The following is a 19,457-nucleotide window of genomic DNA, read 5'->3' on the forward strand; positions in this document are numbered from 1 at the left end:
GTTGCTGCCACATGCTGCTGCTGCTTCTGCTGTTGCACCGACCGCCTGGCAATTTGTTGAATAGAAACGTTGCCCGGCACGCGGTGTGGCAGCTTCAATCAAATTAATTGCAGCTCGGCTATTAAGTTTGTTGTTGAATTTATTTTGCTGCTGTTTGTTACCCACACACACAGGCACCCACTGTGAGAGAGGGGGGTCCCATCATCATGTAAGAGGTGCCCCAGTAGTCAACTACAAGCTGGTCTCCGTATGTCTCTCTCTATTAATGTGTGTGACAATCGCGCAGGGTGGCGATGCCCAGAAGAAACTGCAGCGAAGTAGACGGCGAAGACAACGGCGAAGTAGACGGCGAAGACAACGTCGAAGACGACACGACACGACACGCACGCACAGGTAGGACAACAGGTAGCACAGAAACAGAAGGCGAAGTAGGAGAATGCGGAGGGTGGAGGAGGCCCACAGATGGTGGATTAGGTGGCGAGGAAAGGGTGGGGCTGTAGCAAAACGCTGGCAATCAACGCTGGTGCCTCTGTCATTAAGCATTTTCCTTCTAATTGCCACAGCCACTGCCACTGCCACTGCCATTGCATGGCGAACAATAGCAACAATTTAGCTTCCTTTTGTTGCAATTAAACGGATTCATCATTAACACAAACAAAGAGACAGAGAGAGAGGAGGGGACACACCGACTCGTGAGAATTGGCAAAACAAAAAAAGAAACACCGGGCGATCGATGCATTTGTACTTGAAGCTCCACTGTTCTCAGTGTCGAACAATTTACAGTTACTGCTCAAGGGAAAGTTCTGCCAGCTGAAGACAATAGGAGTAGGATCGTGTCCGCCCTATAGATGGTACACTGAGAGAACAAGGCTTAGATTGAAATATTTTTAACAGTGGAAATATTCAAATTGAAGATTTTTCCCCTTACACTTTAAAATGTGTATAAAAATAGAATAAAGAATTCATATGGAATTTAAATATATTTTTGTATTTTATTTAAAAGTGTTTTTGGGCTGCACTTAAAAGGACTTTTAAATCATGCATATTTCAATTAAAGTGAATTATATTTATGTTTTTTGTTCTCCCATTTTTTCACAGTGATGCCCTAATCAATCAATGTGTTTCCTCCCTTTATGATAATTTAATAACCATACAAAGAAATCGTTCACTTCCATTTCTCATTTAAATATTAAAACTCACAATTTATTCACACATTTAATTTAAAATTAAGTGGCTTAAACACTATTTAATAACTAACAAAAAAAAATTTACAAATAAGAAAAAAAAAAAGAAATTTCCCCTATTTACACAGGACTTTTACAGAATAAAACTTACAAAACTATTCAAAATTGTGGGGTGGAGAGGGGGGTTTTGAGGAAGGCTTTTTGGCTCTTAAAATCTATTAACACATTTCAATTGATAATTTTTTTCGGATTATTATAAAATATACTTGGAGAGGGTAGAGGGAGATGCGTTCTCGAAGTCGAACTCGAACTCGTATGGCTTGAAGCCTTTTGGACCACTTCTTCACTCTTTAGACAATCGACTGATTGGGATTGTAGACGGGAACATTGTGGAAACTGATGCCCGCATAGAGCGGAGCCGTGGCACCACCTGCCCCTCCACCCACGAATCCTCCGAGACCGCCGCTGGCCAGCATCGACTTACCGCTGGTGTAGAGATGCTTCTTGGGCAGCGCATATCCGCCTCCAGCCATGGCATTGGCATGGCCATTGCCATTCACCCCAGCGCCGGACTTGCTCTGGGCCATCAGGGAGGAGGTGGGCGTGCCGCCGGCCACCAGGCGACTGCGATAGCTCTCGCAGGTCTTGCGGGACCACACCCACATGCCGGTGAGTGTGCCACCGGCCAGCTGGAAGAAGATTCGCACCAGTGCCGGCCAGGCGGTGAGTGGCTCCGGCGAGGCGCAATCCTCGGGTGTCGAGCAGCTGGGCACGGGATCGCCGAAGCGCTCGCAGAGGGCCGCCACCACCCCCGCCGCCGTTGGCACGAAGAAGAGCAGCGAGAATATGACGAACCGTTTCCGGATCTGGCCGAAGCGGTGGTGGGCCAGCGTGGGCTGGAGCTGCTGCTGGAGGGAGTGCAGGGAGCGGGAGGCGCGCAGCGTAAAGTAAAGCCCAAGGAGCAGCAGCACCAGGGCGGGCAGCTCCACGAATCCGGGGGCCGAGCACATGCCCGTCAGCTCGCTGGGACGGACACGCTCCAGGAGCAGGGCTGCGATGGGCGGCACCAGGGGCGGCACCCAGGCCAGCACATGGAACAGACCGGAGCGCTTCTCCAGGGCCTCGCTGGACCACTTCTTGTGGGAGGAGAGGTAGAAGCAGAGGGCGAAGATCAGCCACCAGCTGGCGGCGCACAAGCTCAAGTACGAGGTGGTGATGTACGAGGCCAGGCAGGGCGGCGTCAGCTGGCAGACGGGGCGCAGCCTCAGCCCCTGCGACTCCTGCAGCTGGGCCAGGCTCCGGGCCTGGTTGTGGAACACAATGCGCTCCAGGTAGCACACGCTGAACAGATTGTAGCACAGGCAGAGGAAGAGCACGGGGCGCTCCGGGTAGCCGAAGCGCGTCGGCTCCGCCCAGAATGTGACCAAAGCGAAGAGCGTGAGGACAAAGCAGACGGCGGATAGGCCCAGGATGAGGCTCTCCGTCAGCTTCTTCTGCTGCGTGGTGTGGTACGCGTCCCTCTGGCATTGGGGCAGGCACTCCTCCGGATTCAGATGACTGACGCTAAAGTTCTGCGGACAGACGATGGCGGACAGGCTGCCGCCTGCTCCTCCTCCTCCACCTGCACCGCCGTTGCCGCCTGCCAGTGGGCCACCCGTCTTCCAGGACATCCAAAATCGGGACATGTGCTGCTGCTGTTGCGGATGTTGCAACTGTTGTGGCAGCTGCTGCTGCTGCTGTTGTTGGGGGGGATCCTGGGCGGGTGCCACCTCCGAGGCGGCCGGACTGGACGTTGGCGCCGCATGAGCGCCCTCCTGGGGTATCTGCATGCACAGCTCGTGCTTCTCCGGCTGCGGCAGATTCTCGCAGCTGAGAAAAGATGGCCACAGCTGCATTAGCTCCGAGCCGGCATTGGCGGCGCACTCCCCCTTCACCGTCTCGCAGAGGGACTTGCAGGCGGTCACGGGCCGTGGCACATCCGGCGTGCAGAGCGGAAACAGCGCCGAGCAGAGGAGAAAGCGCGCCCGCCGCGAGCAACCCGACTCGATCAAAGGCATCAGCTTGGCAATCTGCAAGAGAAAAACAAAAAAAAAACCAATTACAGCAATTATTAGTCAGGCAATCAAAGGGGAATCCAAGATGAAAGAATTCAAGAAAAGTAAATAAATATTAAGAGTCACACAGAGCCAATTTTCAAAGCCTTTCAAACACTTCAAAATAATTTTCTACCAATGCAATTTCCACTTAATCTTCAATATCAGACATTAGACGAAACTAAACAGAAACTGCAATCGTTGTGGCAACATTTGTTCAATGACGACGGACGCTGTTCTGTGTTGTGGCTATTGTTAATGTTAATGTTGCTTGGCTGTCGGCAAAACAACAAAGAGCCAAGCGCCACAACACACACACAAAAGCCATACTGTTTGATTAAGTTTTTATGGCACTTTTATTAGATAAAATTATAGACAACGCGAACTTGTAGAAACAAAACTCCAGTACAGAAACTACAAAAGGCCCGAAAGGTGCCTCCTCAAGTGTGAAAAGCGAGCAAGGGGCAAGCAAAGAGAAAGGGCAAAGGGCAAAGGGGAATCGCTTTGTCTAGCACCCGTTCTTTTTTTACTTAGTTTTACTAGATACGTACTATACGTACATAGTAAATACATATGTATACATTTAACGTGTACTTTCTGCAGCTGATTTTTGCTTTTTGCTTATCGAACAGAACATTTCGTTCTAATTATTTTGGCGGCAGTCTTTTATGTGGCCATTCCATTGATGTAAACGATATAATTAAATATTGTTATTTGATGAAAGTTGTATACTTATGTACAACTGTATGTTAAATAGTTTAGTGGGCTTTATCTATGCGTTTTGTCTATAAAAAAAATTACCCCTTTTCCTGGCAGAGGTCCGGTTTTTTCTTTGCACCGTCAAAAGGTTTCTTGTTTGTTGTTTGTTTGTTCATTCCTTCGTTCATTATTATTGTATGTGAATGAATGTTTGGTGTGAAAACTTGCGTCAGATTTCACACATTAAAAAAATAATAAGAAAAATATCAAGAAAAAACGTTTCAAAAGGCATCCCGCGTCCGCCGTGTACGTGGACGTCCATTCCATTACCATTTGCAGTTGTTGTCGCTGGCAATTAATTGTCAATTACTGGCCATGCAATCTAATAGCATCAAATGAAGCCAGATTCCATTCGACTTGATGCGAAATTAATCCATGTCGGAGCAAAAAAATAAAACGAAGCAAATACACAAAAACACACAAACTTAGTCAGACACAGACGCAGGCCCATTGTCATCAGAGGAGACCCGACCGGACGACAATGATGAGACGATGACGAACCAGACGCATCAACATTTATGAGTTTGTGGAATTTTAGACAAGTCCGGGGCAAAGCACAGGATGATGGCAGGGACAGAAAGGTTTTTGGGGGGGGGCCCAGAGACCCACAGACAGAGAAAAAAATGAGAATCAACACAACAAAAAAAGAGAGCTGCATCAAATTATCGAGAAACGTTTTCTCAGGAAAGAGTTCCAAGGTTCCGGCTGCAGGAGTAGAGTACACTGAGAGAAATTTGGACATCTAAACTAAACATTTCGGTGTATCATTGACAAGGGATTCAACATTTGATGGCTTTGATCGAAACAGATCGAAATTTCTTGTCCAAGCAAGCTTTGCAAACTTTTCTTTCCATGTATCATAATTCTGATATCGCGCCAGTGACTCCCAGTGCGGGACTTTGACATGGATTTGATGGGCTGCTGCCTCTTGGACAGGCCAACTCGTTCATGGCTTTGTTATTGTGGGGCTAACAGTAACCGAATTGTTATTGCTGTTTCCACTGTTGCTGCTGCTGCTGCTGCTGCTGCTGTTGGTTGTATAATTAAGCTACATTAGGCCCAGACGAAAGGCCGAATGCGGCCTCAGACAACAGGAGGTGGAGGAGAAAGAGGAGGAGAGCATAGGGATGGGAATGGTGGACGGGCAGCAGAAGAACCGCCGGGCATCTCGAATGAAGCATTAGACACGCGATTTCCAATTTTGTGTAGCTTTTGTTTCTCTTCCTCTCGCCAGTCCCCTCTCACACCCCTGCTCGCACTTCGATGAAAAATAGCTGTAGGCAATAATAATTTAATGATGCAGCAACAACAACTACACAAAGCACACAGCAAGTGAACCAACCTCCTCATCATCATCATCATAATCATCAACCGCAGCAAGAGCAGCAGCAAAAGCAACAGAAGAAAGAAGAGAGAGAAAAATGCATAGTACTCGACGCATGCCTCTCGAATTACGAATACCCCGTGTAATGGCTTGGCATGGAATATGTACCTATTATGTGCATACAATTTTCAGTGGATTCGCATGAATGATCTGTGATGTGCTTATTTAGGAAAGAATAATAAAGCTAGTGAGTTTAAAATGTTCAGATGTTGCTACTAAGTTGATTTATTTTTTAGTTTAAACTCAGCTAATATAGCCCGCACCAAGGGGTATGGTATAGAAAACTGAAAGTCAATCAGCTGCAAGCAAAATAGTTGCAAAGTGTGGGAGAGAACAGTTGTACACCAGCAGTGTAAAAGAGGATGAGTTAGAGTAGGACACCAGGAGAGTAAAATATTACAGGAGCGCAAAACAGAGCTCTGCCTAGCCTTACACATCTTAATGCAGAGCAGAGAAACTGTATTGGAGAGAGTGAGAAAGCGATAAGCTGAGAGAGAGCGAGAGCTTGAAGAGTGTCTAAAATGTATTATTAATGCAAAGGAGCAATGCTTGGTCATCATCATCATCATCACCATATACTCCGCGGCACTCCTCTACGTTTCATCTTCCAGTCACACCCTCAAGCCGATCGCTCCACCCCTTCCCCTATTCACTCTGCGCAGCGAATGCAATCTGCAACGCTTTGAGCATTTATGTTTTCGTGCTCCTTCCACTCCCGGTGCCTCGACTACGGCTGCGGCTGCGCTGCTGCTGTCATTTTTTTCGGCCACGCAAAAGCCCAAACCGAAGAAGTTGGCAATTCGCCGCGGCTCGCCGTAACATTTGTACGTCCATCCAGTCGCAAGCGTTCACCCGACACCAAGCGACAAATTCGTTTTGGTATCCAGCAAACGAAATTATTGTTATTACAGACAGTAACAAAGTCGGTAATTTGAAAGGGTTTGAACATTGGTGGGGGGTCAATATACATACGCATGTACATATAATGTACATATATATGTACAATGTACAGCGAAATAGGAACATTATTTCATATACATATGTAGCATGTAGTTGTAGTCCTATTTACACTGTTTTTTAACAATCTTTCTTGAGGCTTTGCTAAGGATTTTGAACAATCATAAAATGATCGCACGTTTTGTGTCATCGGGCTACGCTTGAGCGTTGGATATGAACAGCAAAGTTCTGCTTAATTTACTTAAAAAACAAAATAAAAACAAAAACAATAATGAACCGTTTCTGCTTCGCTCCAAAGAACGCCTGGAGCTCTTTTCGAGTTTCGTTTTGTGGTTGTGGCTGTGGCTGAGACGCGGAGACTTGCGGCAATTTCTTTTAAATTGTTGTTGGATCTTTTTTTTTTCGTGTGTTTCGCAGCAGCGTGTTTCACACTTTTTTCGACTGAAGACCAAAAACATTTAATTTTGTTCAATTTGAGCGGGACCTGGTCTGGTGGCTGGGCTGTGTTGCCGTTGCCCCTCCTCGTGTTCACAATTCAATTACAAGACCAACAACAATGCGAGAGTTGACACCTCCCAAAAACCGAACGAAAAACGTGAACTTAATGATTTTTCAATTTTGATTAATGATTTCGAAGCGAATGCAATGCCAACGAAAGGAAGGGACGCAACGGGACGGGACGGGACGAGACGGCGGGTCAGACTTTGTCGCGCGGCACTTTTGACTTTGAATATTTTTGAAAGGAAAGGAATGGAATGGAAGGGAGAACCCCTAAACAGCTGCCGCAACAATCGGAAACTATACAGCGGCTGCGATATCTTTGACTTTCATTAGTGCCACACAACCTTGTGTGGCACCTCATCCTCCTTCTCCTCTGTCTCCTTCTATCCCGAGTAAAACTAGATGGAAACGCCACTCAACTCAATTCTCGACTTGTACCGAGAGCTCAGGCTCAGACTCAGGCCCTGGCTCTGTCTGTGTCGTGTGTTCATTCATTAACAACGCTTAATGCCCAAGAGATCCAACAGATCCTCCGCTGCTGCTGCTGCTGCTGTTTCTCCACCACACCCATGGGCCCAGTGCCCGTGGACACTTAATGCATTCAGACATCTGCATAATCTAGGTAATGGATTAATTTATAATTTTCTACGCTTTGCAAGAGCCCAACCCCGGCATAGACTGGCATACAAATTATGGTCTTAAGTGACCCCAATGGATGCTCAAAATGGGAATGGAAATGGTTATCAAAGTATCGATGAATGCAATTTGTTTTACGATTACTCAGAATATTTGAATCCAAGGTAATACTGGAAATATTCGGTGTTTTAGTTAAACAGTTGAGAGCTGGAAGTTGGAATTAAATTCAAATCGAAAGACCTTTTGGCAGCTCAAATTCCATAGTCCTTCTTCTGCTTTCAAGACGGAGAGCGAAATACTTTCAACTGTCAACGCCTCTCGTGCAGTACACACTTGGCCGTGACAGCGGCTCCACTCGGTTATCCTTTATCTCTGGGAGGCATCTATGCGGCACGCTTCATTGGATTCGGATTTAGCTGTGGCGGCGGCCCAAAAACAATTTGCCGGCTGTCAGAGTGACAAGTGTTGCAAAATGCTTTGCACAAACCATATATACGGCGGATAGATGGATAGATGGTCCGGCCAGGCCACTCTTGCCACACACCACTTGGCGCAGCTCAAAGTCAAGTTTTTGGTCAGCGCAGTCAGCGGAGCCGGCAACGATTCATCTTTTTCAACCACATTGTGGTTGGCCTCACACGACAAGAGTCGCTTGATTTTTGTGTGCAAAATATGAGCAGGGTTAGCTGTGTGCTAAGACACACTGGGATAGGGTACGCATTCGTCGGTAGTTGCTGCCATCCCTCTGGGTTTGTTTATTCGCCTTTTCGCGTGCATTGTGGCACTTTATTTGATTTGCGCTTTATTTGATTTAGTTGCCATTTGGCGCTGACGCGCTCCTACTCCGACTTCGTCGCTGATTCGAATTGACAGCTGTGCACGAATGCTATTGAAGGGGGAGGGGCAGAGGCGATCTATTGGGGCGCAGGCTGTCGTCGCTCGTCGTCGGCTCAACATCAAAGACAATTGATTTAATTTGCTACGAGAGAGCGCTTGCAATTAGCGAGCGAACCAAAAACAAAACAAAACAAAACAAAAGAAACCAAACAAAAAATTATATTTCTGAGTTTCTTTGGGTTTTTGGATTTTACTCACTCGTCTGTCTGTCTGTCTGTTTGTTGTCTCAATCGCAGGCAGATCGCGATTGCTGACTTGATTCTGGCAGTAATTTGCATAATTAAGATGCCCTGACCCCGTCCCACCCTCGGTTTCGTGTAGTTCCGTTCAACGATGAGATGACATCATGGATGCAGAGGTTAGCATTTTGCCATCCTAATTAGCGCCCAAAGCCGCTGATAAGCCATTGAGATGTAGATGCAGAAAGAGCCACAAATCGAGATAGAGATCGAGCTGAGGCTGTAGCTGTTGCTGGATATCAATTCAAATGGTAGAGATCGCCGACTGACTGCATTTTTGCAGTGCCATGGATCGCTGACAGAACTGTCAACTCGCCAGCGCTGGCAATGCCGACGACATACGACTGTCGTCTCACAATTAATTGACATTTTGACTGGCGACGATTGTCATTCAAAGGCAAACGAGGAGCAGCAAAGCCCCCAGTCAACATCCAAAGCTCCAGCCGCAGTTGCAGCCCCAGCACCAGCCCCTGTCTCAGTGCAATCCAAGCGGAATGCACCAAAGCACCAAGCAGATGGAGGCCGCCGCTCACAACATCAAGAGCTAGGAATCGATTCTCTGGAATTCTCTGGCTGTGTATACAGTGCAGGTCACAGCGAAAGAAACGATCAATCCAAATAAAGAACTACATTTGAAATTTCATTTAATAAAGAATACAATTTGTTGTTACACTTGAAATGTAACCAACCAGCTCAGTTTCGATCTGTGGATTGGTTTCTGCGTCAAGTGATTGCTGCTAAATCGTTGTCCTCAAGTGTTTCGGCTCTCGTGGCTCTCTCTCGGGTTAGATAATCTCTGACAGAAATCTTCTTGGGGCAGTCGGACGTTCAAGGGACGAAGCGAAGGGACTTTACGGCGGCATAAAAGCTGAGAAACCGAGAACTAAACTGGACGGCCGAGTACATTGCCGGTTCAATTGGTTTTTTTTTTGGCTTAGAGTATCGTTGCGATCCTGGCACGCTACAGTTACCCATACAATTGGGACATGTTTTGGGACTGGTTTGCCGCAGCCGCCACTGACAGCCCATGCCATTGTATGGATGTATGGTGCCCCTGTGTACAGGCAGTCCACGGGAGTAATATATGCGCTGCCGTCTCCATTGCTGACATTTTGTCAGGCGGGATTACCAAAATGAGGCTGCCGTTTCGAGTTCTACACGCAACTTACAACACAAATTATGCCACTGGATGCATCAACTTTATCCCACTGTCATGTAAAGCAATGATGGGGCAATGGAGCTACACATTGGGATTGGGATTGGGATTGGGGTGATGGGGTTCCTATTTCGTATACAGTTTTGTGGGGGGATCGGGGAACGGTAAAGAGCGAGAGCAATTCACGCGAACGCAGGCGCGCAGTTCAATTAACTTAATTGCCATGTAATTACGCGCTGCTGCAGCAACAAATGCAACAGGCAGCAGCAAGTTCAACGTCATCTTGCAACATCCTGCCTCCTGCCGCTCCTAAAGAGAAAACTTATTTTGTGTATAGAAGCCGCAAATACCCTCGAATTGGGCAAGTGTTCCTGCGCTGAACTTATCCCACCCCCAGGCCAGCCTCGCTCTCTCCCTCTCTCTCTCTCTCTTTGCGTAATGCAAACTTCTGCTCAAATTTGTTATAGTCAGCGGGCAGAAAGGGTACCACAAAAAACAAAAGACTTAAGACAGAAACCTGTGGCTGTGGCTGCGTCTGTGGCTGTGGCTGCTGCGGCCGTCGTTTTTTGTTGTTGTTGTATTTTTGCAATGTTTTTCTGCGTCTGAGGCTGGGACTTCGACATTCCAGTGCCTGTTCCTGTGGCGGTGCTAGTCCCTGCCCTGCTGATTCTACTGCCTCCTTCTGTAACTGTTGCCGTTCTTCGCATAAGCTGGTGGATACCACGATACGCTTTTCGCCGATGATTTTTTGTGCCGCTCAGCCACTGTAACCATTTGCTTCCCAACCGTTTCTACAAAACGCGGACGGTGAGAAAGGTATCGTGAGGCAGCAGGTATGCCTCCCTCTGCTGCTCGCCCTTCTCTCTCCCGTTCTTTCTCTGGATTGGCATTTGAAAGCGTTGCCGCATTTTTTGCGTGGTTTGGCTTTGCACATGACGAAGAAAAAGCATCAGGGAGCAGGATGAGGGGCAGCAGTGTAAGCTCCAGTGGATGCAGGAGAAGCAGTAGAAGGAAGAGCAGGAAAATAAGTAGGAGAGCATGCAGGCAGGCAAGCAGACAGCGGAATGATCACAGGGAGCTGCGCTGCAGCAGAGAAGCAGCACAGCAGAGCAGAGCCGAAGACGAAGACGATGACGATGACGGCCACGACAGTGGAATGAACTAATTGTTGTTGCTACGGAATCGCGCTTTGCTTTGAGGATTCGAAATGACTTCTTGTGTGCTGACTTTGGGTTTTGTTTTTTGTCCCTTGGTAGCTTTTGTTTTTGTTTTTCTTTTTCTTGCGGATGTCAAATTGTTTTCGTCAGCATTGCCACTAATTTTGACCCCATCATTATGGAGAGAGCGGAGGGATGAATTCCAGTGAAACGACAAAAAAATATATAACCGAAAAAATAACAAGCCACATTTTGTCGAAGTTATGTCTGTTCAGCGAATTCCCATTATTCCGTCTCAATGTCTCATCGTCCCATTAGCTCTCCTTTTCTCTCTCTCTCTCATCCGCTCGCCCGCCTCTGCCAGTTGTTTGTAGCTGCTGCATCAGCAGCAGCAAAAGCTTCAAAGTCTGCTCGTAAAAGTTCCGTTTGCACTGTCTTCTCCTCCCTCTTCTCCTCTCTGAGAATGGTGGATCTGGCTAGATTCGGTAACCTGATATATAAGCTCTAAATAATGATCTCGGGATAAAAATACAAATGGAACACATTCGACCATCACTGTGTCTTCGACTAAAGCTTAATTTTACGCTTTGCTTTTTGTGACGTTATCATTGCTAAGTCGTTTCAACTTGCGCCCTGATGGATTTCCCATTGCTGTTGTTGTTTTGGGCTTTGCCATAATTACAATGCAAACAGTCTCTCCCTCTCTCTGCCTCTATCTCTATGTCTGTACGTAAACCTGGTAGCAGCCCAACAACAACTTGAATGGTGTCTCTGGCGCTTGGCGTTCTTTTTTTTTGTGTCCAGCGTAAACCTTTGATAAGAGCTTTTGGGTTACTTTTCTTATCAGAAATGCCGTTGCGGATTAACTTTGGATGATAATGTGTGTGAGTGTGTGTGCGTGTGTGTGTTTCTTTACGCCGGAGAATATCACAACAAAATTTTATGATTTCTTTTACTGATAGCAAAACCCCCCAATGCAAACACATTAGGGGTTTTTTTTTATTTATCGATAGTTGAAAGGAAGAGAAACCAGTCACAGAAAACACCATGGCCAGAGTCATTTGGACTATTCGAATACCGTACAAATCCATGTGCCACTCCAAAAACTCGACAATATTGTTTTGAATTTTGATATGAAAGCCTATTTGAATGTTTGGTATTTTTAATTATGATTCTTTTAATATTCATAAATATTTGAAGCTATTCTTTTTGTTAATATTATCTTAATCTGTTTTTTCAGGGGAAAATGAAATGTGCCAAGTTCCACTGCAATATCTGACCTAAAATATCAATTAACTGAATCTGTTATGAAGAATTTTAATTCATTCAGCAATGGATGAACTCTATCCATTAAAATGTTAAATCTTCCACGAATTAATTCGATTCATGCTATAATGATTCCGGCGAACCAGAAAAAAATAAACCCACTGCACACCCTATACTAAGATATTGAGTAAAAAAACGATGCAATAATATTTCCTTGTTTTCCTTTTCGCGGTAATTTCTTGAATCAAATGCTGATAGATATACAATACATAGATAGGACATACATAGATATGTACAATGCACGATTGATGTAGGGCTAAGTCTTGCATTCAGACTTTTTCGAGCCAAGCGATAAGCCCCAAAGGCAATTGTCATAAAAAAATAAACTTACTTATATGCCATTCCTTTGGATCCCGAGAACCCGAAAGTTTTCTTATGCTTTGGTTAATTTGTCTCATTCCCCGTGCCCCTCCTCCCTATCTATTGCTCTCTCTCTCTCTCACCCTGCTCCCTCTGTAGTATTTCTCTCTTTCAGTGGAGAACTGGTTGCCGAAGCAATCTTAATGGGTTCTGATTTTCAAAATCAAACAATTTTATTGTCGCCATCGTCGGTCGTTGGTCGTTGGTCGTTCGATGTTTGTGGCTGCTTTATGGCTGCCATCTATGTATGTATGTACATGCATATGTATGTCTGTACATATGTATGCGGATAGCGGCCTTGTCTTCTGATGTTGTTTTTGGGTGCAGTGGGGTCTGGAGCCGGAGCTTGTGGCTGGGGCTTTCGGTCTAATGCCTTGCTCAAATATTGACAATTACTTTACATAAAATGCCAAACCGTTTTGTCATCTGCCGAAGCAACAACAAGCAAAGCACTAGAGGGTATACCCAACTAGTTGCACACTTTGTAACTTTGATATTTATATGTTAATAATTACTGACTAATATAATGATTTATGTGCGCACATTTTCAGTATTTTAAAAACAATTTCCCTCTGTTTTTTGTTGAAACAGTTAGACAGACAGACAGTCCATCTGTCATATTAAGGGGCAGAAATCTTCAAAGCCCTGTCTGCGCTTTTTGTTGACTTGATGGGACCCCGAACACGAATATATTTTCTTTATCTGGACAGGGAGGGTCGCTGGGAGATAGCGCTAACAAACCCAAAACCCAAATGGCAGACGGGGGAATAGACAGAAGAGCTTTGGGAGACAGCAAATAAACCATTGCTACAAATATCAACAGGGTGGAAGATGGTTGCTTGGTGTTTTTTTGGGTGTCTAAAATGTCCAAGAATCCCCAGAGAGAGAGAGAGAGAGAGAGAGAGAAAGTCAAATGCATTTCTCTGCAGTTTATCATTTGTCTGTTTATGTCTGTTTGTTTGTTTTGCCTGTCTATCTGTCTCTCTATCTGTACGTGTCTGTATGTGTCTGTCTATTTGTCTGTTTGTCAAGTGCCGACAAAGTGCTCGTCAAGCGACAATTACAAGCAAATTAATTCAAAGTGCACTCCCCACTAGCAGGGCATGATGATGATGATGATGTCCGTTCCGCTGTAGATAACACCACCCTTGCAACAACAACAAACCATTATTTAATTGGAAATAATTGGAGTAGTTACATTGAATAAGTTTTGCATGGATCAAAAATTATTTTAAAATAGGGGCACAGGTGTTCGAACAAACACTTATAGGCGAATTTTGAATGTTTTCTTTGTAATCTGATAAGTAGAACAATTATATGGATGAGTAATTGAGGCAATAATTGATGGAGGGCGTGACTAATTGTTCCCCATGATTTATCTTCGGTATCATAGAATGTTGAACTCAAGCAGATATTCAACCAATATTCATTCCTTTATCCCGTTCTTCTGATCTTCTCTATATGGCATATGGTGCATTATTTCATGGCAGACTTTCCTCCCATTTCGATGCTCTGCTGATGCTTTCGTTATGTAAACCGAATCTCCGAATTTGATTGTTGTTTCTGCCGCTGCCGCTGCCGCTGCTGCTGTTGTTGCTTTTTATTGCCTGCCTCTTTTGATTTTCTTTTGTATAGTTTTTGGTGCCTTTGATCTGTTTTACGTGCTTCCGATTCAATTTGTTCGATGTTTGGTGTGGGCTGTGGGGTGCGCTGCTTTCGTTTTTATTGCCACTTGAGGCATTGTGCCTCTCTCTCTCTATACCTCTCCACTAAACAACGAGAAAATCGAGGCAACAGGGGGAAAAGCGGACAATGCATTTTCACATCTAACGATGCAGTGGGCAAAAGTAGGCGTGGCAGCAACAAAAAACTAATACAAAACGAAGAAGAAGAAAGGAAGCACACCCTGGAACTGTATGCGCCATGTGGAAAAAGAGATCGAAGATTGTAGCAGCACAGCCATGGAGGATAGGGAACAAACTGAACTGCTTTGATACCCTCTATAGTTCCTCTCTATATCATATCCATGGAGAGGGCATGAGCAAACAAAGAGACTAAGTTGTGGTAATGAAGAGAGAGAGAGCAGCAAAGAGATAAAAAGCTGAATGCAGTCCATGCGCTTATCTGGCGTATGGTGAAATTAGTAACAAGGTGACGTCGTCAGCTGAGTGGAGGAGCACCAGCTTATTCACCACGCTTGCTCGGCTCTCAGAGAGGCAAGCGCTAGAGAGAGATAGCAAACGTTTATTAGTGATTTCACCATGAGCAGGTGTTCCTCGAATGAGAAGGCACTGTGGTAAATCCGTCACCTTGTTACTAATTTCACCATGGCTGCGGCATTTGCCTGCGCGCTCCCAAATTCAGGCATGGACATGAAATGCAAAAGGTGTTAATGGACTCACACACACACACACGCAGCATCTGGCACACATAGAGAAACACGCACAGCCGCAGCGTCCCCTCCCTCTCTTTCACTAAGCTGGGCTCGAGTTTGAACACATTTCTCTTTCACTCTTCAGCGGCGGCAGCCTCTTTCTTCTCCAACGTTTCTTTCTTTCATTCTTTCTTTGTCGCCGCACAATCGCACAGGTCGGCCCAAGGGTTTTGTTGTTGCTTTTGAGATTTCCACTAAATGGTTCTCTCTCTTTCTCCCTCTCGCACTCTATTTCGGGGCACCTCTACTCAGCGATTTTCACGGGCCATTTTCATGGTAAATTATGGACGAAGACGACTAGAAATGTTTAAGCTCTTCTGATCTGATCGTGTGTTCTAGGGTAACAACGGGTATATTCGTCAGCTTGGCACTTTCAATCGTGCAACATCAAGGAGCTGAGAATCGAATACATTTTGTGTTTATTGGGTTGACAAGTTGCGGGGTATCAACCTCGCTCTCCACTTTATCGGAACTCTTTTTTTATTTAGAACATGCAAAGACGGCAGCGCTGATAGGCCTGCATATGGTGCTCTCTGTCTCTCCCTGACACCCTCTATGCTCTATCGATCTCGCTCTCTCTTTTAATTGAAAAGCAATTAAATGTCGCTTCTTTGACTTTTTTCTAAGTGATAACTGTTCCTGTGCCTGCACACCATCTGTGTGTGTGTGTGTGTTTGTGCTTGTGTTGTTTCCATTTTTATCTAGATACCGAGCAGCGTAGTAGGAATCGGAATCGGATCGGAATCGAAGTCAGAGTCGAAGCCATCCATGCCTCCTTTTGTCTTTCCCCAGAGCGTGGCTAATGGAAATGAAACCCCCGAAATGAGAAAAAAAAAATACAATCAGAGCAGCGGGAGGGCGTACAGGGGTACATATGTATGGGGTGCTAACCGATAGCAAAAACACAAAGCGAAAACCAAAAACAAAATAAGATCTATTGTAGATCTGTGTAAAAAAGTATTCAGAAGTAAATATTAACAGATTGGAGTACTCGCTGGGAGTACCCTGCCCTCATATCTACCAAGTATGACCCTGAATAAGTTCTTCAATGCATATGACTGATAGGGCAATGGAATAGAATTCCAATAGAAATTAAATAGGCCCTCTTTGTGGTACTTCCATTTGTATTCAAGTAAAGAGAGTTTCTGCCAATGATTTTAGCAACCCAAGAGTTTTTGCTAAAGTTTTAAAGTATTACGCGTATTATTTAGTTGTTTCTTTCGCTGGAGCGAATAACAAACACAGCAAGAGAACACGTGACAGGGGGCAGGTGTGTGCCAGTGGAGGGAGTCTCTTCGTTGTGGGGGGGAGAGTCGCACTTTGATGAGCTGCCGACGCCACAGCTGTAACCCCCAGCCCGAGCTGCCATTCACAATTTTCGTACATTTCGCAAGAGTTTGTGACTTTTGGCTTTGTTTTTCTGGTTTTATTTTCTGCTCTCCGCCTCGTGGATACCCTGGGTAATCCCACCTGCCCGAAGCTAGGCTGAACGATCGCTGAGGGTATGTGAGGCTTCGGTGAACCCAAAGTTAGCCTTTCTTTCTTTCTGGTTTTTGTTGGCGGCTTTCGCACGTACATAAGCGACGAGAATTATTTTTATGGGCCACACAAAAGCCGCTGCCTGAGCTTATCAACGGCGTGGGATCGAGAGTCTGTGCTGGGGCATGGATGGGACGTGCCTGTGTTTTAGCTTTAGCTTACCTGCAGCTCAGCCTCCAGCTGATTGGTGTGGCCAGCCAGATTGGGCAGTGCGGTCATATTGTAGCCAAGGCCCTGGCAGGCCGACACTGCTATTCGCTGACATTGTAATCCACTCGAGTGGTGGTGCATCTGGTGTTGGCCCACCACTTGGCCGTGTCCATCGAGGCTGGCGCTGCCACCGATGCCCAGCCAAATGCTCTGCAGGAACAGGCCCAAAGCCGTTGCACGAGCCAACATTTGTTCTTGGTTATCGCTTTGTGGCAGGGAAAGGGGTTATGAGGCTGTCACTCCGACAGAAGAGAGGATCTCGGGGTCTCACGGTTCAGTTCTCAGGTCTTCATGGCAAACAGTTGACAATGATTAAACACTCGCGAAGCGGAAGCACGTGAAAAAAATGCAACAATATTTCACAGAAAATACTATAAGCCCGAATGGATTCCAAGTTCAATCAGAAACTGTTTGGATTTTGGATTTTTAAACGTATTTCTCGAACCTATGCCGCAAGTGGGGAATTCTATTCGTGGATGGTACTTTTTTGTGTGTTAAATATCAACGAAAGTTCAGCGGCACTAAATCAGTTGTTTCCATTTTGCAGTTTATTTTTGTGGGAATTCTGTACGAAACTACTCGGCAGAGCTCCGTCACAGCGTCACTATCTTTAGTTGTTTTGTGTTTCTTTTTTCTTGGGGTTTTGCACTGATGTTTATTTGTATTTAATTTTCTTGAAATTATTTGCAACCTTTGCAGCAACAAAACAAAATTATAAAAAAATTACGTCAATGTTGCACCGCACGGGCATTTTTTGTTTGTCTATTTTTTAACGCCGAGGTTCGTTCTTTGGTTGAAATCTTTCCACTTTTTGTTGAGATTTTGAGATTGAATTATTTCAAATTATCCCCGACTTGTTGCCAAGCCAGAGACTTATATTATTTATTTATTTCTTTAATTTTGTGGGGTTTTTATTTCATTTATTTATTGCAATAATTTTCGAGATTATTGTGGGAGAAGAAACTTCTGCCCGACCTACGTTGTGTTCTTGTCGATTGTCGGTTTTATTTTGAACCAAAAATTATTGTGGATACGATACGATACGGCGACGATTTGAAATTGAATGCACGCGCAAACGCTTTTTCCCTTCGCCATACAAACTTATTCCCTTATCATGGGAAGGGACGGAAACAGAGGATGGAAAATAAGGTGTGGACAATGGGTAAATACGTCACACAAAATTCAGGCTTCCAATGTCAATTACACCCTGCGATTTCATCCACCGTGATGGAAATTCTCCAAGGAAATCCTCTCCTATGTCTAAACGGTCAGGGAAATCCTCTTCTATGTCTAAACGGTCAGGGAAATCCTCTCCTGTGTCAAAACGGTCAGGGAAATTCTCTCCTGGGTCTAAACGGTCAGGGAAATTCTCTCCAGCACGTTTGTGCTCATTTTTGCGTCAAGCGAGCGAGTTTCAATGCTTCAGGTGTGATGCCAAACGTTGCATGGCAAATCGGTTGGACCATGGTGAAATTACTAACAAGGTGACGTCGTCAGCTGAGTGGAGGAGCACCTGTTAAGCTTATTCACCATTATTATCTTATTATTAGTATAGCTTATTAGCTTCAAAATTGTAGATTTGGGAGGAAGGGCGTGGCTCATTTTTGCAATACACTTGTAACAGTGTGAGCATACAGAAGTCTGGATGCAAAATTTGGTGGCTCTAGCTCATAAGCACGGACGGACGGACGGACGGATGGACGGAAAGACATGGCTCAATCGACTCGGCATTTTGATGCTGATCAAGAAAATATATACTTTATGGGTTCGGAAACGTTTCCTTTTGTGCGTTACATACAACCGTTATTCACCACATATACATATATATAAATAATAATATATATAATATATATAATAATATAAATATATAATAAATCTCTAAATAATAAATTAGAAAAGTTAAAGCACACGATAAGAATGACTAGATTGGTCACTTCACCCACTGTACCAATCAACCAATAGAGAAGATTCGCCAAATATAAGTTTCAGGTTGTTCCGCTCCCAGAGGGATGTCTCCCGCCAAGTGATCTTTCAGTAGCTCCCTAGAGAGTATTATTCCCTCCAATTCCCATATACTACGCATATTTAAATACTAAATGTCCATTGATTCAACTGCTGTAACATTACCCTGAGAATCAAAACGTTATTATGATCATGGGCATAATCCCCCTCGGCAGACAGGTGGCTGTCTGCTCTGAATGCAAACAATCTCATTCGTTTGTTTATTTAAATTTCGTCTGGGCGGCTCTGAATCTTATTTTGGGGTCTGGTCTGCAGTGTCTATCCATCGTCAATTAACAAACAAATGTGTGGAACCCGATACCGATCCCGCGCCAACGCATCTGCTTTCGTCGCCCGGGAGGCGCGACATATCCTAAACACGATTAATGGCTGAGAATTTTCACTGTTTAAATGGCTCGAAAAGCACCACCACCACAATTTCACATTTCAGCTACTCACTTTACTGTGGGAAATTTCACTTTGGGTTTTTGAATTAAAGTTGCTGAAAAATCTGCATATTTTTATTTATTTATTAGCTAAGGTAATCGATATTAACCAAAATTAAATATTTGCACAGGGCATTACGCAGATGTTTTGCAGTGCATTAAATCCCCACACGAACGA

At 44.9% G+C, this 19,457-nt stretch overlaps 1 protein-coding gene across 1 annotated transcript; it reads right to left on the reverse strand.

Moving 5' to 3' along the window:
• Positions 1–1,129: 1,129 nt before the first annotated feature.
• On the reverse strand, positions 1,130–17,493 carry LOC117581081 (frizzled-3). The gene is made up of 2 exons (XM_034267964.1): positions 16,785–17,493; positions 1,130–3,253 (listed from the first exon to the last, which is right to left on the reverse strand). The coding sequence occupies exons 1-2, from the start codon at positions 17,019–17,021 to the stop codon at positions 1,535–1,537; spliced, it is 1,956 nt and encodes a 651-aa protein (XP_034123855.1). The 5' UTR covers positions 17,022–17,493; the 3' UTR covers positions 1,130–1,534.
• Positions 17,494–19,457: the final 1,964 nt, after the last annotated feature.

This window comes from Drosophila guanche, unplaced genomic scaffold (assembly GCF_900245975.1).
Source record: "Drosophila guanche unplaced genomic scaffold, DGUA_6, whole genome shotgun sequence".
NCBI classification, from domain to species: domain Eukaryota; kingdom Metazoa; phylum Arthropoda; class Insecta; order Diptera; family Drosophilidae; genus Drosophila; species Drosophila guanche.